The 15,588-nt window shown below is 39.4% G+C and overlaps 1 protein-coding gene and 1 pseudogene across 7 annotated transcripts in view; one reads left to right on the top strand and one right to left on the bottom strand.

Moving 5' to 3' along the window:
- The window catches only part of MMS19 (MMS19 cytosolic iron-sulfur assembly component), a 32,061-nt gene that overhangs the window by 7,051 nt on the left and 9,422 nt on the right, over nt 1-15,588 (top strand). For 6 of the 7 annotated variants that reach the window (XM_077125637.1, XM_077125635.1, XM_077125636.1 and 3 more), the window contains 9 exons: nt 2,503-2,551; nt 4,536-4,636; nt 5,391-5,476; nt 5,799-5,873; nt 6,300-6,369; nt 6,778-6,906; nt 6,996-7,057; nt 11,341-11,427; nt 11,841-11,915. In XM_077125637.1, coding sequence (XP_076981752.1) covers nt 2,503-2,551; nt 4,536-4,636; nt 5,391-5,476; nt 5,799-5,873; nt 6,300-6,369; nt 6,778-6,906; nt 6,996-7,057; nt 11,341-11,427; nt 11,841-11,915 — 734 coding nt within the window. The remainder of the gene's footprint in view (nt 1-2,502; nt 2,552-4,535; nt 4,637-5,390; nt 5,477-5,798; nt 5,874-6,299; nt 6,370-6,777; nt 6,907-6,995; nt 7,058-11,340; nt 11,428-11,840; nt 11,916-15,588) is intronic. The other variant, XM_077125640.1, reaches the window with a different exon arrangement.
- Nucleotides 983-1,855, bottom strand: LOC143654557 (superoxide dismutase [Mn], mitochondrial pseudogene; annotated as a pseudogene).

Raw genomic sequence — 15,588 nt, 5'->3', positions numbered from 1 at the left:
TCTAGTACCAGAGTGTGCTTCAGCCCATCTCAACTCACAACTAATGCTCTGAGACCACAGACTTAATACGGACTGGAAGTTGAGGAAATTTCTCATCTATTTTTTCACTTTAGCTTGGGTCCTGTGTTGGCAACAGCTAACTAGTTAAGGCCCTACATTTAGAGCTAGGTAAGTTGGGAACCCAGCACAGGTTGCTGGAAGAAATTCCCTGATTGCCACACCTCTGTGCTAACCAAACTCTTATAGAGAGGGCTAACCTTTTATTCTTCGTTTCTCAGCTGAAAACATATCCTAAAAAGTTTCTATTAGAGTTACCTTTTTTTTTCTCTAAAATTGCATTTTTTAAAATAAGTAATCTGACTTCTGGGAAGATGGTGGAATAGGATAAGCTGACCCCTGCTCCAAGGAACTAGAGAAGTGACAGAAAAATGACCACAATAGTAGTTCCAGGGTGCGAGTGACCTGAGAGGGTCTTCTACACTATATAGGGAGGTCCTGGATAAAAAAGCTGAGGAGTTGAGACACAGAGAATGGGGTAAGTGGATTCCATTAGTGTACTCCACTGGGAACAGGAGGCTGCGTCCAGGAAAGTGCCTGCCCTAACAGCTAGCTTGGAATATTAGTCCCCTTAGCTCTGCAGCCTCGAACTCCCTTGGGGAACCTGGAAACCTACGGGTTTCAAAAGTCTAGGGATGGAATATTTTGTATGGTTTTTATGATAACAATTATAACCTCCTAAACTATTTTAGCTCTCTAAAGAAAGTGTTCATCAAAAGACTGAATCATACAAAACATTTGATATATCCAAATGGTTACCCAATCAAACTTTTAAAATGTTAAATTATATCATTGAATTCTGTTTGTGAAATATCTCAATAAGCAATCTTTAGAAATGCTACGGTAGAGAAACTTATTAGTATACTACAGACTATACTGTTACAAAAAGTCATAAAGAACTTTACATAGTATAATGATTAACTTTTCATTTCTTGCAAAGCATGTATCTTTCAGTTACATTTTCCCAATTGATTACATTCCAAACAGCTTTTAGATAATCTGACTTTTTTTTTTAATCTGACATTTTTATACTGAAGGTAATAAGCATGCTTCCCTATATCAGTTCCCAGCAGTGGAGTAAGACCTGTTGTTTCCTGCAATGCATCCTGATTAGAACCAGGAACAATCTGTAAGCATCCCTGTTCCTTATTGAAACCAAGCCAACACCAATGTGAACCTTGAACGACAACAGACACAGCTGTCAATGTCTTAAATTTATAAAAGGAACCAAAATCATGTTTAATTGCTTCCAACAACTCCCCTTTGAGTTCTTCACCACCATTAGGGCTCGGGTTTGTCCAGAAGATGGTATGATTGATATGGCCTCCACCAGTGAAGTCCAGTGCAGGTTGAAGAACTACCTGAGTTGTAATATCACGCTTTGCCAGCCCCTCTTTCTATCGCTCCTCAGTAGCACTCATTATTCACCTAGGCAGAGTGATGTTTGATGTGGTGCAGCTGCGCAGGTTGGGGAGCTTGCACTTCTCACTGGAACCCAAAATTCCCAAAGCTGATACCAACTTCCTACTCGTGCTCCCTGCCCGGGACAGCGTGGTGCTGGCGCCTGGACTTGCAGTACAGGCGCTTGCTTGGGCCCAGTGAAGCCCCTCTATAATAATCTTTTAACATAGGGAAATCCTACCCACTCCTCAGAAAAGTACAGTTGTTTTTCAGAATTTGCCTGCCTAGTCACGTATTAACTTTTATTTTTTTGCATGTGCCGGCACCAGAAATCGAACCCAGGTCTCCGGCATGCAGGCGAGGACTCCGCCTGCTGAGCCACTGTGGCTCGCCTCATGTATTAACTTTTACACATCAACTTTAGAAAAGCTTGTTTAATTCCAAAAAAAATTCTACTAGTGTCTTTATAGAGATTATTTTTTGATTATATATTAATTTAGATCTGTCATCTTGAGTCTTTCAAGAAATGTAGCATGCCTTTTTACTTATTCAGGTTTTCCTTTGTGATCCTCACGAGTGCTTTAAAGTTTTCAACATTTAGATCTCGCACATTTTTTGTTTAGTTTATATCCAGGTATATTCATGCGCTCTCTCGCTTGCTATTATAAGTAGAATCTTTTTACGTTGTCATTCTTCCTATATATGAAGGTTTTTCGCTTCAGAGTATTTTGAACCCAACCATCTTAATGAGTTATTTTTTGCTTGTAATATTTTTTCAGTTATTTTTCATGGATTTCCCAGATGTACATTTGTATCATTTACAAATGATATATTTACTTCCTTTTCAATTTTTGTACTTGAAACTACATGTTTGAAGTGTTACAGAAGTACCTCTTGTGTAGGATGGGCTCCTGGCAAGTATCGTGTTCCCATAGTACAAAGTCTAGAGTAGGCAGGAAACATTGGTGATTAGAGCCATTGAACTGTGTAATAGGTGGGGGTTCTATTTGTTTGTTTGAAATTTATTTCTTTTGTCTCCTCTAGAAGTGAAATCTGGTAGCTATACAGTGTTACAAGTGGTGGAAGCCCTTGGGTAAGCGCCTCTACCCTACAATTCTTTCTTCAGCCTTGCTTGTGCACTCTGAAAATGTTACTTTTGTGCATTGTTTGCTTTCTTCAACCAAACTGAGTCCTGAATTTCTCCTACTCAGAGTCCCCTCGGTCCTCAGACTAAGCCTATGTCTTAATTGTTGCTCCTGAAAAAGTTTTGTGCCTCCTGAGACTCCCAAGGAAGTGTCCTGGAGTTCCGAGCCTGTAGGCCACATCAGCTCCTGGCTCAGCCCGCATTTTGAGGGTGAGGTGTTTGTTGAAGGCCATCAGTTGTTATTTAATTGAAGCTGGGATTCCTCCAGTGCTTCTTTAGGCCTACCCTTCCCCCTGGGAATCTAGTTATCTAGGCTGTGATTCATAGAGCCTGTGAGCCCTGCCCTGGGGAGTTGCCAGGAGGCTGCCCTTGCACGAGATTGCCACTAAAGGTAAAACCTTGAGGAAGCTCCTGAAACATCACTGTTATAACTAGGTGTTCCAAAGAATTAGAGGAAGTATGTGTTGATAGTCTAATGCCTATTTTCCTCATATTTCATGCTTCGTAGGCCATTTAAACTGAAAAATCTTTTATTAGCAAGACTCTTAGCTGTCACAGAACACACAGGTGTTCTGGAAAATTGAGGGGAGAAAATCACTATTATGCATTTTTCTCACAAACAAGCCTGTTTTTGCTACTCATGTTGATGTGGCCTTGGTCCTTTTTTTAAATAACAGTTTTATTGAAATATAATTCATAAACCCTAAAGTTCAACATTTTAAAGTCTGTAATTCAGTGACTTTTAGTATACACTCAGATTTGTACAATTATCATCATAATCAATTTTAGAACATTATTATTACCCCAAAAAGCAACCCCATATCTATTAGTAGTTATAACCTAGCTCCTGGCAACTACCAGTCAACTTTCTGTCCCTCTGAATTTGCCTGTTCTGGCCTTTCTATTTGACTTATTTCACATAACTTAATATTTCAAGGTTCATCCATGTTACTTAATTTGTTTTTATTCGTGAATAATATTCCTTCGTGCAGATATATACCACATTTTATTTATCCATTCATCAGTTGATTTGTTTTCAATTTTTGGCTATTCTGAATATTGCTGCTATGAACCTTTGTAAGCCTTGATCCATTTTTAAATGCCATGAAAACACAGTTTTCCACCTCCTAAGCAGAGACTTTTCTACAAGTTCCTGTCTTAGGAATCCTGTCAAAAATGATCTCACTTTTGCCCAGTTACCCCTATTTGTATATGTCCTTATCCTTGAAGCTTAACTCAAATACTGGCCAGCTCTCCTCCATAAATCTACTTCCTACTTGTTCCTGCTTATACGCCTTCTAGTATATTTAAGTTGATCTTTGTAGAACTATTTTGGAGATAAATTACCTCCTTGTTGCTTCAGTTCAGCTTCTCCTGTTTCAATAATCCTAAATTGTTAAAACTTCAATCTTACTCTGTGACCCTCCAGTTAAAAAGTTTTTGTTTTTTTTTTCTCTAAGACCTTGTTGGTTGATCTCAGCATTCTTCCTTAGTGGTAATTTATGGAAGTTTATTATTCTTCTCCTATTTTGAGAGAAACCGCAGCTACCCATCATCTCTCAAGCCCCGTGGGTAGCTGCTAAGCTCTGTTTCAGAGGAATGTCACAATCATACCATGAAGGAAAAAAGAATAAGCATAGTGCCTATTAGGTGCCAAGCTTGATGTGCCTGGAGCAGAAACTTCTTTTGGCTGCTGAGTCACATGTGCCTCTGATTATGTCCAATTAGCCTGGGAATCTCCTTTAAGCTGCTGTCCTTATTGGTATCTGTAATGCCAAGTACCTCAGGAGCACCTTCCTGGTTTGTTTTTACTCACTTCAATAGGGCCTAGCTGTGCTTCCATATCCAGGAGTTGAGTGTGACTAATTGCAAAATCTGTATTCCTTCAAGGTTTAAACTGGTAATGACAGGCTCTCGATCTTACTTTCCCCAGGTCATCTCTAGAGAACCCAGAACCCCGAACTCGGGCCCGAGGGATCCAACTTTTGTCACAGGTGCTACTCCAGTGTCACTCCATGCTCCTGGAGAAGGAAGGTACTTATAGCACTAGTAGAAGTGTCTTCCTGGATTGATGAGCCAAGGCCTCCATGTCTACTCAAGCCAGCCTTATAGGGAGGGAGGGCATAAGTTATATGGGAACTACTAGTTCAGAGTTCTCATTCCCCATTGGCATATATGGCAGTGATGATTAGAATTGAGATGCAAGAACCATGGGTTTTAAATGTAGCCTTAGACAATTTTTTTAGTGTCTGTTCCCCTTTCTGTAAAATGAACAAAATAATGTTTTTTAGATGGAGAGGAAAAGTAATGAAATAGGAAAGTGCTTTGAAGTTCTAAGGGAAAAGCCACTAGCTACTTATCTTATATAGCAGGGTTTAGGCAAACTACAGTATATTGTCTATGGCTGCTTTTACGTTACAGCAGCAGAGCTGAGTAGTTGCAACAGAGGCTATATGCTGTACTAGCCTAAAATGTTTACTGTTTGGCCTTTTAGGAAAAAAATTTTGCCAACCTTTGTCTATAGAAAGACAGTTCTGGAGCTGAGAATGGGTTTGACTGTATACCATGTGAGAAAGTATAATAAGAGTTGTTCACCTGTTTTCCTGACTGAGCAAGTCAAGGCAACAACCTCAAGTGGGAGTGGGCCTGGGACCTATCCCTTGGTAAAGGAGAAAACTGGAGTGAAGGCCAAGTAGGAACAGTCCTTACAGACTCAGGGCAGGAACGAAGCAGGCGGGCCCCGGCCCAGCCCGTGTGAGCTGACGGCTGACTGGTGTGGTTTGCGCAGTGGTGCACCTGCTCCTGTTCTGTGAGGACCGGCTGAAGGACCATCATCTTGTGATCCCGCCTGTCCTGCAGGGCTTGAGGGCACTCGTGAGTTCTCTTCTTCATTATGTAACTGTGTTTGCGGGATCCCTTGCCCATTGAATTCCCTCTTTACCCTTAATGTAGGCCTAAATTAGTATCTACCAGCTCTACTTCTGCTTATACTCTAGAGCGTGAAAGTACCCCCTGGGGGGAGGAATTCAAAGACAGACTGTAAGAAACCATCAGCTTGGGAAAAGGGACCAACTTTCTCACTGTTACCACTGTTACACATCTTCCTGAACCAGAGTGTTGTGTCTGCTGCTGTAGCTAACTAGGCCTTTTAGGGGGTATATCTTGGAGGCTGTGTTCACGTATCTTCTTCCCACAGAGCCTGTGTGTGGCGCTACCCCCAGGGCTGGCTGTCTCTGTGCTTAAAGCCATCTTTCAGGAGGTGCATGTGCAGGTAGGTGATAACAGTCACACTAGTAATTCCCCTCTGTCTCCCACTCCTGGAATAACTAGGATTGCATAGCAAAGAAAATATTGTCTTCTAAGTTCTGAACTGTTTGAAGTCTTTTGACTGTATATACATTTCTCAGGCTGTGTATACATTTCTCACTACTGTATAAGGAGAGAGATGCATGCCATTATGTCTGACCTGTGTCCTACTACACCTAAAGAAAGTAAGGCATAATGAGACAGATTTTGGTTGTTGGTCTCACTGTTGTACAGTTGCACCAATAGCCATATCCCTTCTCTGTGTTTCCTCATAAGTTGATCTTATGCTGGTATAAAGAGCACTGTACCCCTGAAGCCTGAAGTAGTTGTATTGGATGAGGTATTCTTTGAATACTTTCTTTAGTTACTTCCTTTCTCTCCCACCCCCAAGTCCCTGCCACAGGTGGACCGACACACAGTCTACAATATAATCACCAACTTCATGCGAACCCGGGAAGAAGGTAAGAGGCATGGGGTTCTGGGAAATCTGAAAAATGAACACATCCTACTTTTTTTGCTTTCCTCATTAGTAGGGCTTATTTAGCCTGGGAGTTATGTAGAAGAACCAGTGAGAGAGAATGGTAAAGGGAAACTGGGGTCCACTCATTCCTTGGTGAAGTAAAGGAAAAGTAGAGTTTGTTTGAACTAATATTTTCAAAATAAATTCTTAGCTCTGTAATAATATTGTTACAATGTTGCTATACAACTCTCCTTCACTGAGTACTTCTCTTGGGATAGGAAAACAAAAAAGGTCTGCTCTGGGATGCAATAAAGAGAAGGCAGTGATAGAAGAGGGAGAACACAGGCCAGGAAAATAAACAGGCTTTCTACCCTGTGGGACAGTGGTGACTCCATTCTCTCCTCCCCAGAGTTGAAAGGCCTAGGAGCTGATTTCACCTTTGGCTTCATCCAGGTGATGGATGGGGAGAAGGATCCTCGTAATCTTCTGGTGGCATTCCGCATAGTCCATGACCTCATCTCCAAGGACTATAACCTGGGTACATGATGGTGGCATGAATTACCTGCTTGGGGCTTTTCAGATTAATGAAGTTTTTGAAACAACCTGATTCTTTGTCTGTTCCCATAGGACCCTTTGTGGAGGAGCTGTTTGAAGTGACATCTTGTTACTTCCCTATTGATTTTACCCCTGTAAGTAGCACTTTTCATTCATTCATTTAAATATTCATTGGGTGCCTACTATGTGTCAATCCCTGTTCTAGGTACTGGTGATATAACAAAATAAACATAATCTCTGCCTTCATGAACTAACATTAACTGGGAAGTAGAGAAACATTTGACATTGGAGGAAGGAGTCAATTTAGCAGGATTAGGACAGTACTCCTTAATCTCTTTAACAATGTATTAAGTGAGGAAGGTTTCAGAATTGTAAAATGTGGTTCCTGTCCTGAAGAGTATCAGGTTGCACTTATTATTTGTTGAAACATGTAAGTAACAGTATGAGACTATGTACCCAAATGAGCCAAGCTTGCTTGTTCAAAGAAGACAAAGTTCAGTATGAGCAAGAATAGGCAGTAACTGACTGCGTAGACAAGATAGAATTTCAGTTGGTTTCTAAGGTATCCTTGGAATATGATTCTGGAGTTAGAGAGGGCATCTCAGTCAAAAGAAACACACTGACAAGACAGAGAAGGCACAGTTAAGCTCAGGACGTACAGGAGATGTTTGCTCTGATCCTTTTAGTCCTTCACCCTACTCTTCAGATGCTCGGGATCTTATCACCATGAGTGTATGTGCGGAGGTGTGTACTGCAAGCATTAATAATTTAGAAGAAATTATATCAAGAAGTTACACCAAACAACATGTAAATATTGGTTCTCACTACCTTTTAATTTGTCCCACCTTCTTTGCAGTAAGGAATTCCTTATCACCTTATTTCAGTCATTGTCATGTTACTTGGGACGTCTCTCCTAAAATTCTTTTCATCTCTTTTTCATAATCAATATCACTTATTCCTAACTCAGAAGAACTTATGCCTTTGAAAACTTGAAAGCTCCTGGTTAGGCTACCAGGTTTATCTGGTTTTGCTTTGCTTTGCTTTGCTTTGCTTTGTTTTGTTTTGTTTGAAAAGATAATACATTTATATGATTCAAAATCCAAAAGGTTTAAAAGGGTGAAAAATCTTCCTCTCACCAAGTTCCCTTCTCCATAGTCAACCAATTTTATCAGTTATGTTTGTATATTTACAGAGCTGTTTCATCTAAGTATTAGCAGATGCTTATCCAAAAAAATGGAAGCATCTACAAACACTTTTCCCATACTTTGCCATTTCCACTTAGCAGTTTATTGGGAAGTGATCTGTATCAAAATATACATTTTTGCTTTTCTGTTCTTTATGATTGTATAATATTCCGTTGTTCAAGTATCTAATTTTGTTAGTTCTCTAGTGAGAAAGTGTTGTTGCAGTCTTTTGCTTTACAAGCCATCCTGCAACTTGCATACTTGTACATGTATCATTTCACATATATATGGGCATAATGATAGGATAAATTCCCAGAAGTAGAATTGCTGGGTCAAAGAATATATATGTGCATTTGTAGTTTGAGAGAGGGATAGGATATTCCTTTTTGTTTTGTTTTGTTTTTTTCCAAAAGGTAATACAGTGAGCATGATTCAACATTTAAAATACCTCTTTACTTCCACCAAGCATTTTCCCTCCCAAGGCAAGTACTGTTACCGACTGCTTGTATATTTCCCCAGAGATATCTAGTAAAAACAAGCTTATTCTAATGATGGGAGAATTTCTCTTACTCTCTTACTCAAGCTGACTTTTTTTTTTCATTGCCACAGTTTATGGGAAGCAGAAGACTCTTGTCAAGATAGTAGTTAAAAAGAAAGACACCTGGCTTTAGTGTCAAATAATCTTCTTTATTGTCTTGTCAATTTTAGCCATATGCCATCATCATAATGGATCTCGGTAGTACATGTGTGGTTCCTTTGACTTTTGCTATGCCTGTATGCTCACTTGAGAGCAGAGGTCAGCAACCTTTTCTCTGCAGACCCAGAAAGTAAATACTTTAGACTTTGCAGGCATGTCTGACACAACCACTACTGTCAAGCATCAAAACAGCCAGATAGTACATAAATTGAGGAGCTTGTCTGTGTTCCAATTAAACTTATTCATGGACTCTGAAATTTGAATTATACTGAATTAAATATTGTTATTCTGATGTTTTCTCAACCACTTAAAAATGGAAAAGCTGTTCTGAGCTTGTAAGACGTAAAAAAACAGATGCTGGGCTGGATTTGACCTGTAGACCATGGTTTGTTTGCCCTCTCTCTAGATGGAAGGTTGGCTTTATAGATACAGATTGGTCACAAAATTTTAATGTGATCCAGTGTCAACTGATTGCTTCCTACTCTTGATGCAGAATAGATATTGGATCTTCTTTCACCATCATGCGAGAGATTTCCTTAGCCTTTATCTTGGATTAGATCTATTTCTGTGTTCGTGTATTCTTTATTTTGTTGTTTATGCCCTCATTTTGGTGGTACACATTCTTTAGTAGCATCCTGAAAAGAATGTATAGAAGGAAAATTTTTTTTTTACCTTTTTCAAGCCTGAAAATGTCTTCATTCTTTCCCCCACTTACTGATAATATGGGTATAAAATTTGAGATAAGAAATTCTTTCCCTTTAAGATTTTGATGGCATTGCTACATTTATATCTAGTTTTCAGTTGCTGTGCAGTGGCCCAAATTCCTTCTAATTAGTAAATCTTTATATTCACTTTTCTCTTCTCTCTGAAACTTAAAGGTTTTTTTTGCCCCCAATATTTTGAAATTTCACAGCAATGTGCCTTAGTATGGATCTATTTTCATGCATTGTATTGGGTACTTGGTCAACCCTATCAATCTAGAAACTAATATCCTTCAGTCTTGGGAAATTTTCTTGAATTTGTTCATGGATAATTTCTTCCCCTTTGTTTTCTCTGTTCTTTTTGGAACTCCTATTAATCTTTTGATAAACCTCTGATTTTCTTTTCTTTCCTATTTTCCTCTTCTATCTTTTTGTTTCTTTCTAGGAAAATGCCATGATTTTATCTTTTGTATCAGTGAAAGTCCAGCCATGAAAACAGAAACCACTTTGGTATTTAAAACAGAATATTTTCACGCATGACAGGTGGTTATACAAGTGATAGAAATACTATAAAGCCAAACGAGATAGTGAGACAACCCAGAGATTATCTGTAGCAAGAAGCCATTACAACCCCTAGGTGTGGGACAAAAGGAAGAGTTGGTACATAGCACCAGGCCCTCAACTGCATCTGTATCTCCAAGACCAAAGATGTCCGTTTTATCCATTCTATTGAATTAAGCCTCTAGATTCTGCTTCAGTCAGGGAAGAGTTGGGAGGGTATCAGGATGTCAGATTGATTCTTTAGTCCCACTCCCAATCCCACAGGTGCCTGGGGATTGTGCAATATATGGACAGTTATTCAGCTTTTCCTAAGTTTACTTAGGATTGCATTGTTTGGGGTCTAAGTTATTTTCTTCTTATCTGTTTGATTTTCACCTTCCAAAATTTTGTTGCTCATGTCTCTAATCCTGTTCATGTCAATCTTTAGCTTTAAGTCTTTAAAATAAAAATCCCTTTACTGCATATTGGTGGATTTTCCAAAAGGGGGGGAAATCTGATACATGTTTTCAAACTGCTATCCTTAAGACATCTTAATGCAGAAACCAGGAATACTTTTTATGTTTTTAGACCTTTGATCTACCTAGAAGCCCTTATATTTGAAGGGGAACATTTTATGTTGCCAGAATTACTGCTTTTTATACAGGTGAAAAAATAGAAATGGCCATTCAAAGGGGGATTGTTTATATAAGTTAGAGTTCAGTCACATGATGAAATACTATAAGCCACTAAAACTGTCGTGAAAAAAATAATATAATACTATGGAGAAATATTCCTCATATATTAAGTGAAAAGGCAGATTCCACACCATACATAGAAAATGATCCCATTTTTATATTTCATAGGGAAGTAGTATATCCTAACACACAGTATAGAGAGAAGACCAAAAGATTAAGAGGGCTTATCTCTGAGTGGTGAGATGTTAGGTGGTGTAATCGAACAGAAAATAAATATTGTCTTTTTATTTCTTTTTCTGAATTCATGCACATGTTCTAAGAAATGATGAATATGCAACTAAGTGATGATATTGTGAATTACTGATTATATATGTTGATGTTTTATTTGGTTTCTTAATTTTTTAATTAATAAATTAAAAAAAACAGAAAATAAGGACCCAAAAGACCAAAATTCCCAAGGAACACCTAAGGATCTCATCCCTGCTGGGATCTCATACTGTTCTGCCAGTTTGGGTATAATATTCTGTAGGTTTGCCAGGTTGTAATTTGTGTTCAAGGGTAAAGAGTTATACAAACCCATGGTCCTTCTCCCTTTTCCAGCCACCTAATGATCCCTATGGTATCCAGAGAGAAGATCTGATCCTGAGTCTTCGAGCTGTGCTGTCGTCTACACCACGGTTTGCGGAGGTGGGTCTAGCCAAGGTTATGGTATGTAGCGTCAGCCCAGTGAAGGCTCTGAAGAGCAGTAAAAGCATGGAGAAAAAGAGAGATCCGATATACATGTCAAAGCCATCCTGCAACTGTCTTCAGGCTTGTGTCAGTCAGACCTTTGAAGTAGAAAATTTTACCCTCATTTCCTTTAGGATAGTAAGTAATCTAATCCCTATGAGGAAGTCTTTTGAAATCCTATAGCTTTGCAAACTGGCCCATTTTTCAGTTTAGGAGTCTGGCAAGAAAGTTACCTTAAAATCACTACTCCCGGCTTGGGCGTTGCTCTTTGATATAGCATCTACCTCTGAGGTCTTAAGGACATAGCTGACCCTGGTGTAGCTGACACACTACCCATCCAAGCTTACATTTTTCTTCCTTGTCTCCCACAGTTCCTCCTGCCCCTGTTGATTGAGAAGGTGGATTCTGAAATGCTGAGTGCCAAGCTAGATTCTTTGCAGACTCTGGTGAGTGATTTTTCTCCTTTTTCTCGGGGTTCAGTTTCCTTTTCTTCCTTTTTATTTTAAATTTTGAAATACCTTCAAACTTAGAGGACAGTTACAAAAAGAATGCAAACCCCATAGAAAGAACTCCAACATATCCCCCACCATTCCCCCAGATACCTAAATTTTCCAGTTTTACCATTTTGTCACATTCGCCGTATCATCTATTTATCAAGCTTTTTTCTGTTTTCTGAACACTTTAGGTTGTTTATATCACACTCGTTGAACTCTTAATATTGCCATGTACATTTCCTAAGAACAAGGCTATTCACTTGCATAACCCCCTTAAGTACAGTTATCAAGTTCAAGAAATTTAACATTGATATAAACTTACAGTCTACATTCCAGCTTTTTAAGATGTCCCAATAATGTCCTTTTGAGCCTTCTCTCCAACTCCTTTATATAAAATTACATCCAGGATTACATACTGCCTTAAACTTTACTGTCTCAGTTACTCCCAGGCATACCATTCAGTGGGCTGATCATGTTTACTGTGTTGCAATATCCTCACCATCTTCCATTACTAAAACTTTTCTCATCTCCCCAGACAGAACCCTACACCGTTACGCACTGAGTCCTTATTTCCTCTGCCCCCTACCCTGGCAACTTGTACTCTACTTTCTGTCTCTCTGAGCTTGCATATTCTCTGATATTTTCTTTGTAGTTACCACAGGGCTTAAAATTAACATCCTAAATTGATAACCATTTCATTTGACACTAACTTAATTTGAGTAGCAGATATAAACTATTGTATGTTCCTCTACCCCTCCATCCTCCCATCTTTATGGAGTTCTTGCCATTAAATTGTATGTTTATACATTAGGAATCCAAAACTACTAATTTATCATTTCATTTTATGCATCTGCATTTTAATTCCTGTAGGAGGTAAGAAGTGGAGTTACAAATTAAAATGAATTTACAAATAATACCGGCTTTTATATTTATCCATAGCCTTACCTTTACCAGAGATCTTTATGTCTTCATGAAGCTTCAGTCCGTTGCCTAGTATTCTTTCTTTTCAACCTTCAAAGTTACCCCTTCACATCTCTTGTGAGGCAGGTCTAAAGGTTAGGAACTCCCTCAGCTTTTGTTTATCTGGGAATGATTTTTCTCATTTTTGAAGGAAAGTTTTGCCATATATGGAATTACTGGCTTTTTTTTTTTTTTTTTTTTTCACTTTCAGCACTTTCAATGTATCTTCCCACTGCTTTCTTGCCTCCATGGTTTCCAATGAAAAATCAGTACTTAATCTTATTAAGGCTTCCTGTATGTGACATGTTGCTTCTCCCTTGAAGCTTCTAAAATTCTCTTTTTATCTGTGGTTTTCAGTAGTTTTATTATAATATGCTGCAGTGTAGCATATTTGCATATTTGGGTTTATCCTGCTTGGAATTTGTTGTCTTGGGTATGTATATTAATGTCTTTCATTAAATTTGGGAAGTTTTCAACCATTATTTCTTTGAATAGTCCGTCTACCCATTTCTCTCTCCTTCTCCAGTATATTGGTATGATTGAATATGTCCCGCAGGTTCCTCAGGCTCTGCTCCCTTTTCTTCATTCTTTTCTCCTGTTCTTCAGATTCGATTATTTCAATTTTCTTATCTTCAAGTTCACTGATTCTTTCTTCTGCCAGTGCCAATCTGATATTGAGCCCCCTTCAAGGAAATTTTACAGTTTCTATAGCCTTCAGCTCTCCTTGGTTCCTTTTCATAATTTCTGTCTCTATGTAGACATTCTCTTTGTGTTCATGTGTCATTGAATTGATTTCCTTTAGCTCTTTGAGCATATTTAGGACCATTAAAGTCTTTTGACTGGTATATCCCTAGTCTGAGTCTCTTCATTGATGGCTTCTAATGCTTTAATCTTCTCCTTTGTATGTTTTGTAATCTTCTGTGGAAATCTTGACATTTTAACATATTAGCACTGGAATTTAGACTTTGAGGCATCTGTTCCTAAAGCCTGTATCTAGCTGGTAAGCTTTCCTTGAATGCCAGGAGCTGACAAAAAAATAATAATAATAACTTTCCAGGACTTTGCATACTGACCTGTGGGAATGCTCTGTTTCAGAATTTATCCATACAATAAGCTTAGAGAATAGCTCTAGGCTATGGTGTAGGGGCCTCCCTGATCTTTTCTGCATGTCTGTCTTTGCCTGTGTGGCCCTAAGAATTCCCACAGGTACATATGTCCCCTTTTCCCTAGGAAACATCATCTCCTCATGGTCCAAGACGCTACCCTGTATATCCTCCATCCAGCAGTCCCTTGCTCAAGCAGTCACGACTTGACTGCTCTTCCACAGAGTTCTGTAGGAAAGCTCTGTGAGCTCTGCCTTCTCCATGCATGGCAAAGTCTCAGATGTTCAGCTTCCATGAATGTCCTAGTCCGTTCCCTCAAGCCACCACCAGACAGACTGGGCCAGGCATATATGGCCCAGTGTGCACAAGGATGACTCTACTCCATCCAGAACTGGAACCAGGGACTTGCACTTAGGAGCACAGGCCTCATTGGTGAGGGGATGGAGGAGGGATCAGAGAGGACTCCCCAGGATCCTACTGCTTTTAAGTAGCCTTTTTCTTGATTTGGCATTTACCTTGTGTTCTAGTTTGCTAGCTGCCAGAATGCAATATACCAGAAACAGAATGGCTTTTAAAAGGGGGAATTTTAATAAGTTGCTAGTTTACAATTTTAAGACCGAGAAAATGTCCCAGTTACAACAAGTCTATAGAAATGTCCAGTCAAAGGCATCCAGGAAAGATACCTTGATTCGAGAAGGCCAAAGAAGCCCAGGGTTTCTCTCTCACGTGAGAAGGCACATGGCGGTCGCAGTCACAGTTTCTCTCTTGGCAGGAAGGGCACACGGCAAACAAGGCATAGCATCCGCTAGCTTTCTCTCCTGGTTTCCTGTTTCATGAAGCTCCCCAGGAGGCGTTTTCCTTCTTCATTTCCAAAGGTCACTGGCTTGTGGGCTCTCTGCTTCTCGTGGCTATGTCGTTGTTCTCTGGCTCTCTCTGAATCTCTCATTCTCCAAAACGTTTCCTCTTTTATAGGACTCCAGAAACTAATCTACATTGCAGACTTAGGATATAAAGGCCCACCCAAATGGGTGGAGACACGCCTCTACCTAATCCAGGTTAAGAACCACTCTTGATTAAATCACACCTCGGATGGGATGATCTAATTACAGTTTCAAGCATGCAGTGCTGAATAGGGATTAGAAGAAACAGCTGCCTTTACAAAATGGGATTAGGATTAAAACATGGCTTTTCTAGGGTACACACATCATTTCAAACCAGCATACCCTGTTACTACAATCCTTTGACTGTTTCCTGGATCTTTGAGAAAGATGTTTCTGTCATTTCCTGCTTGTTGTTTAAAGCTTCTGAGGGGGCCAGAGCCCTGAAGCTTCTCTGTCTGCCATCTTGATCAGGATGGGGTCTCCAGCTGCCTTTTGGCAAATTAGAGGTGTAAAGGGTTGTAGGTTTTTGAAGAGCTAGGGAACAATCAATGGATACTGAGGTTCTGGGCCCATAAACTGATCTTAAACTCCTACTTGCATACTGTCTTGTCCTGTAGTAACTGAGTGGTAACTATAGGAAGACTGACTGGGATTCCCTCTTTATGCTCATTTTTCATGAGT

The sequence above is a fragment of the Tamandua tetradactyla genome, chromosome 13 (genome assembly GCF_023851605.1).
Source record: "Tamandua tetradactyla isolate mTamTet1 chromosome 13, mTamTet1.pri, whole genome shotgun sequence".
In the NCBI taxonomy this organism is placed as follows: domain Eukaryota; kingdom Metazoa; phylum Chordata; class Mammalia; order Pilosa; family Myrmecophagidae; genus Tamandua; species Tamandua tetradactyla.
The sequence above is the reverse complement of the archived record's forward strand: the minus strand, read 5'-3'. Positions and strand labels throughout refer to the sequence as shown.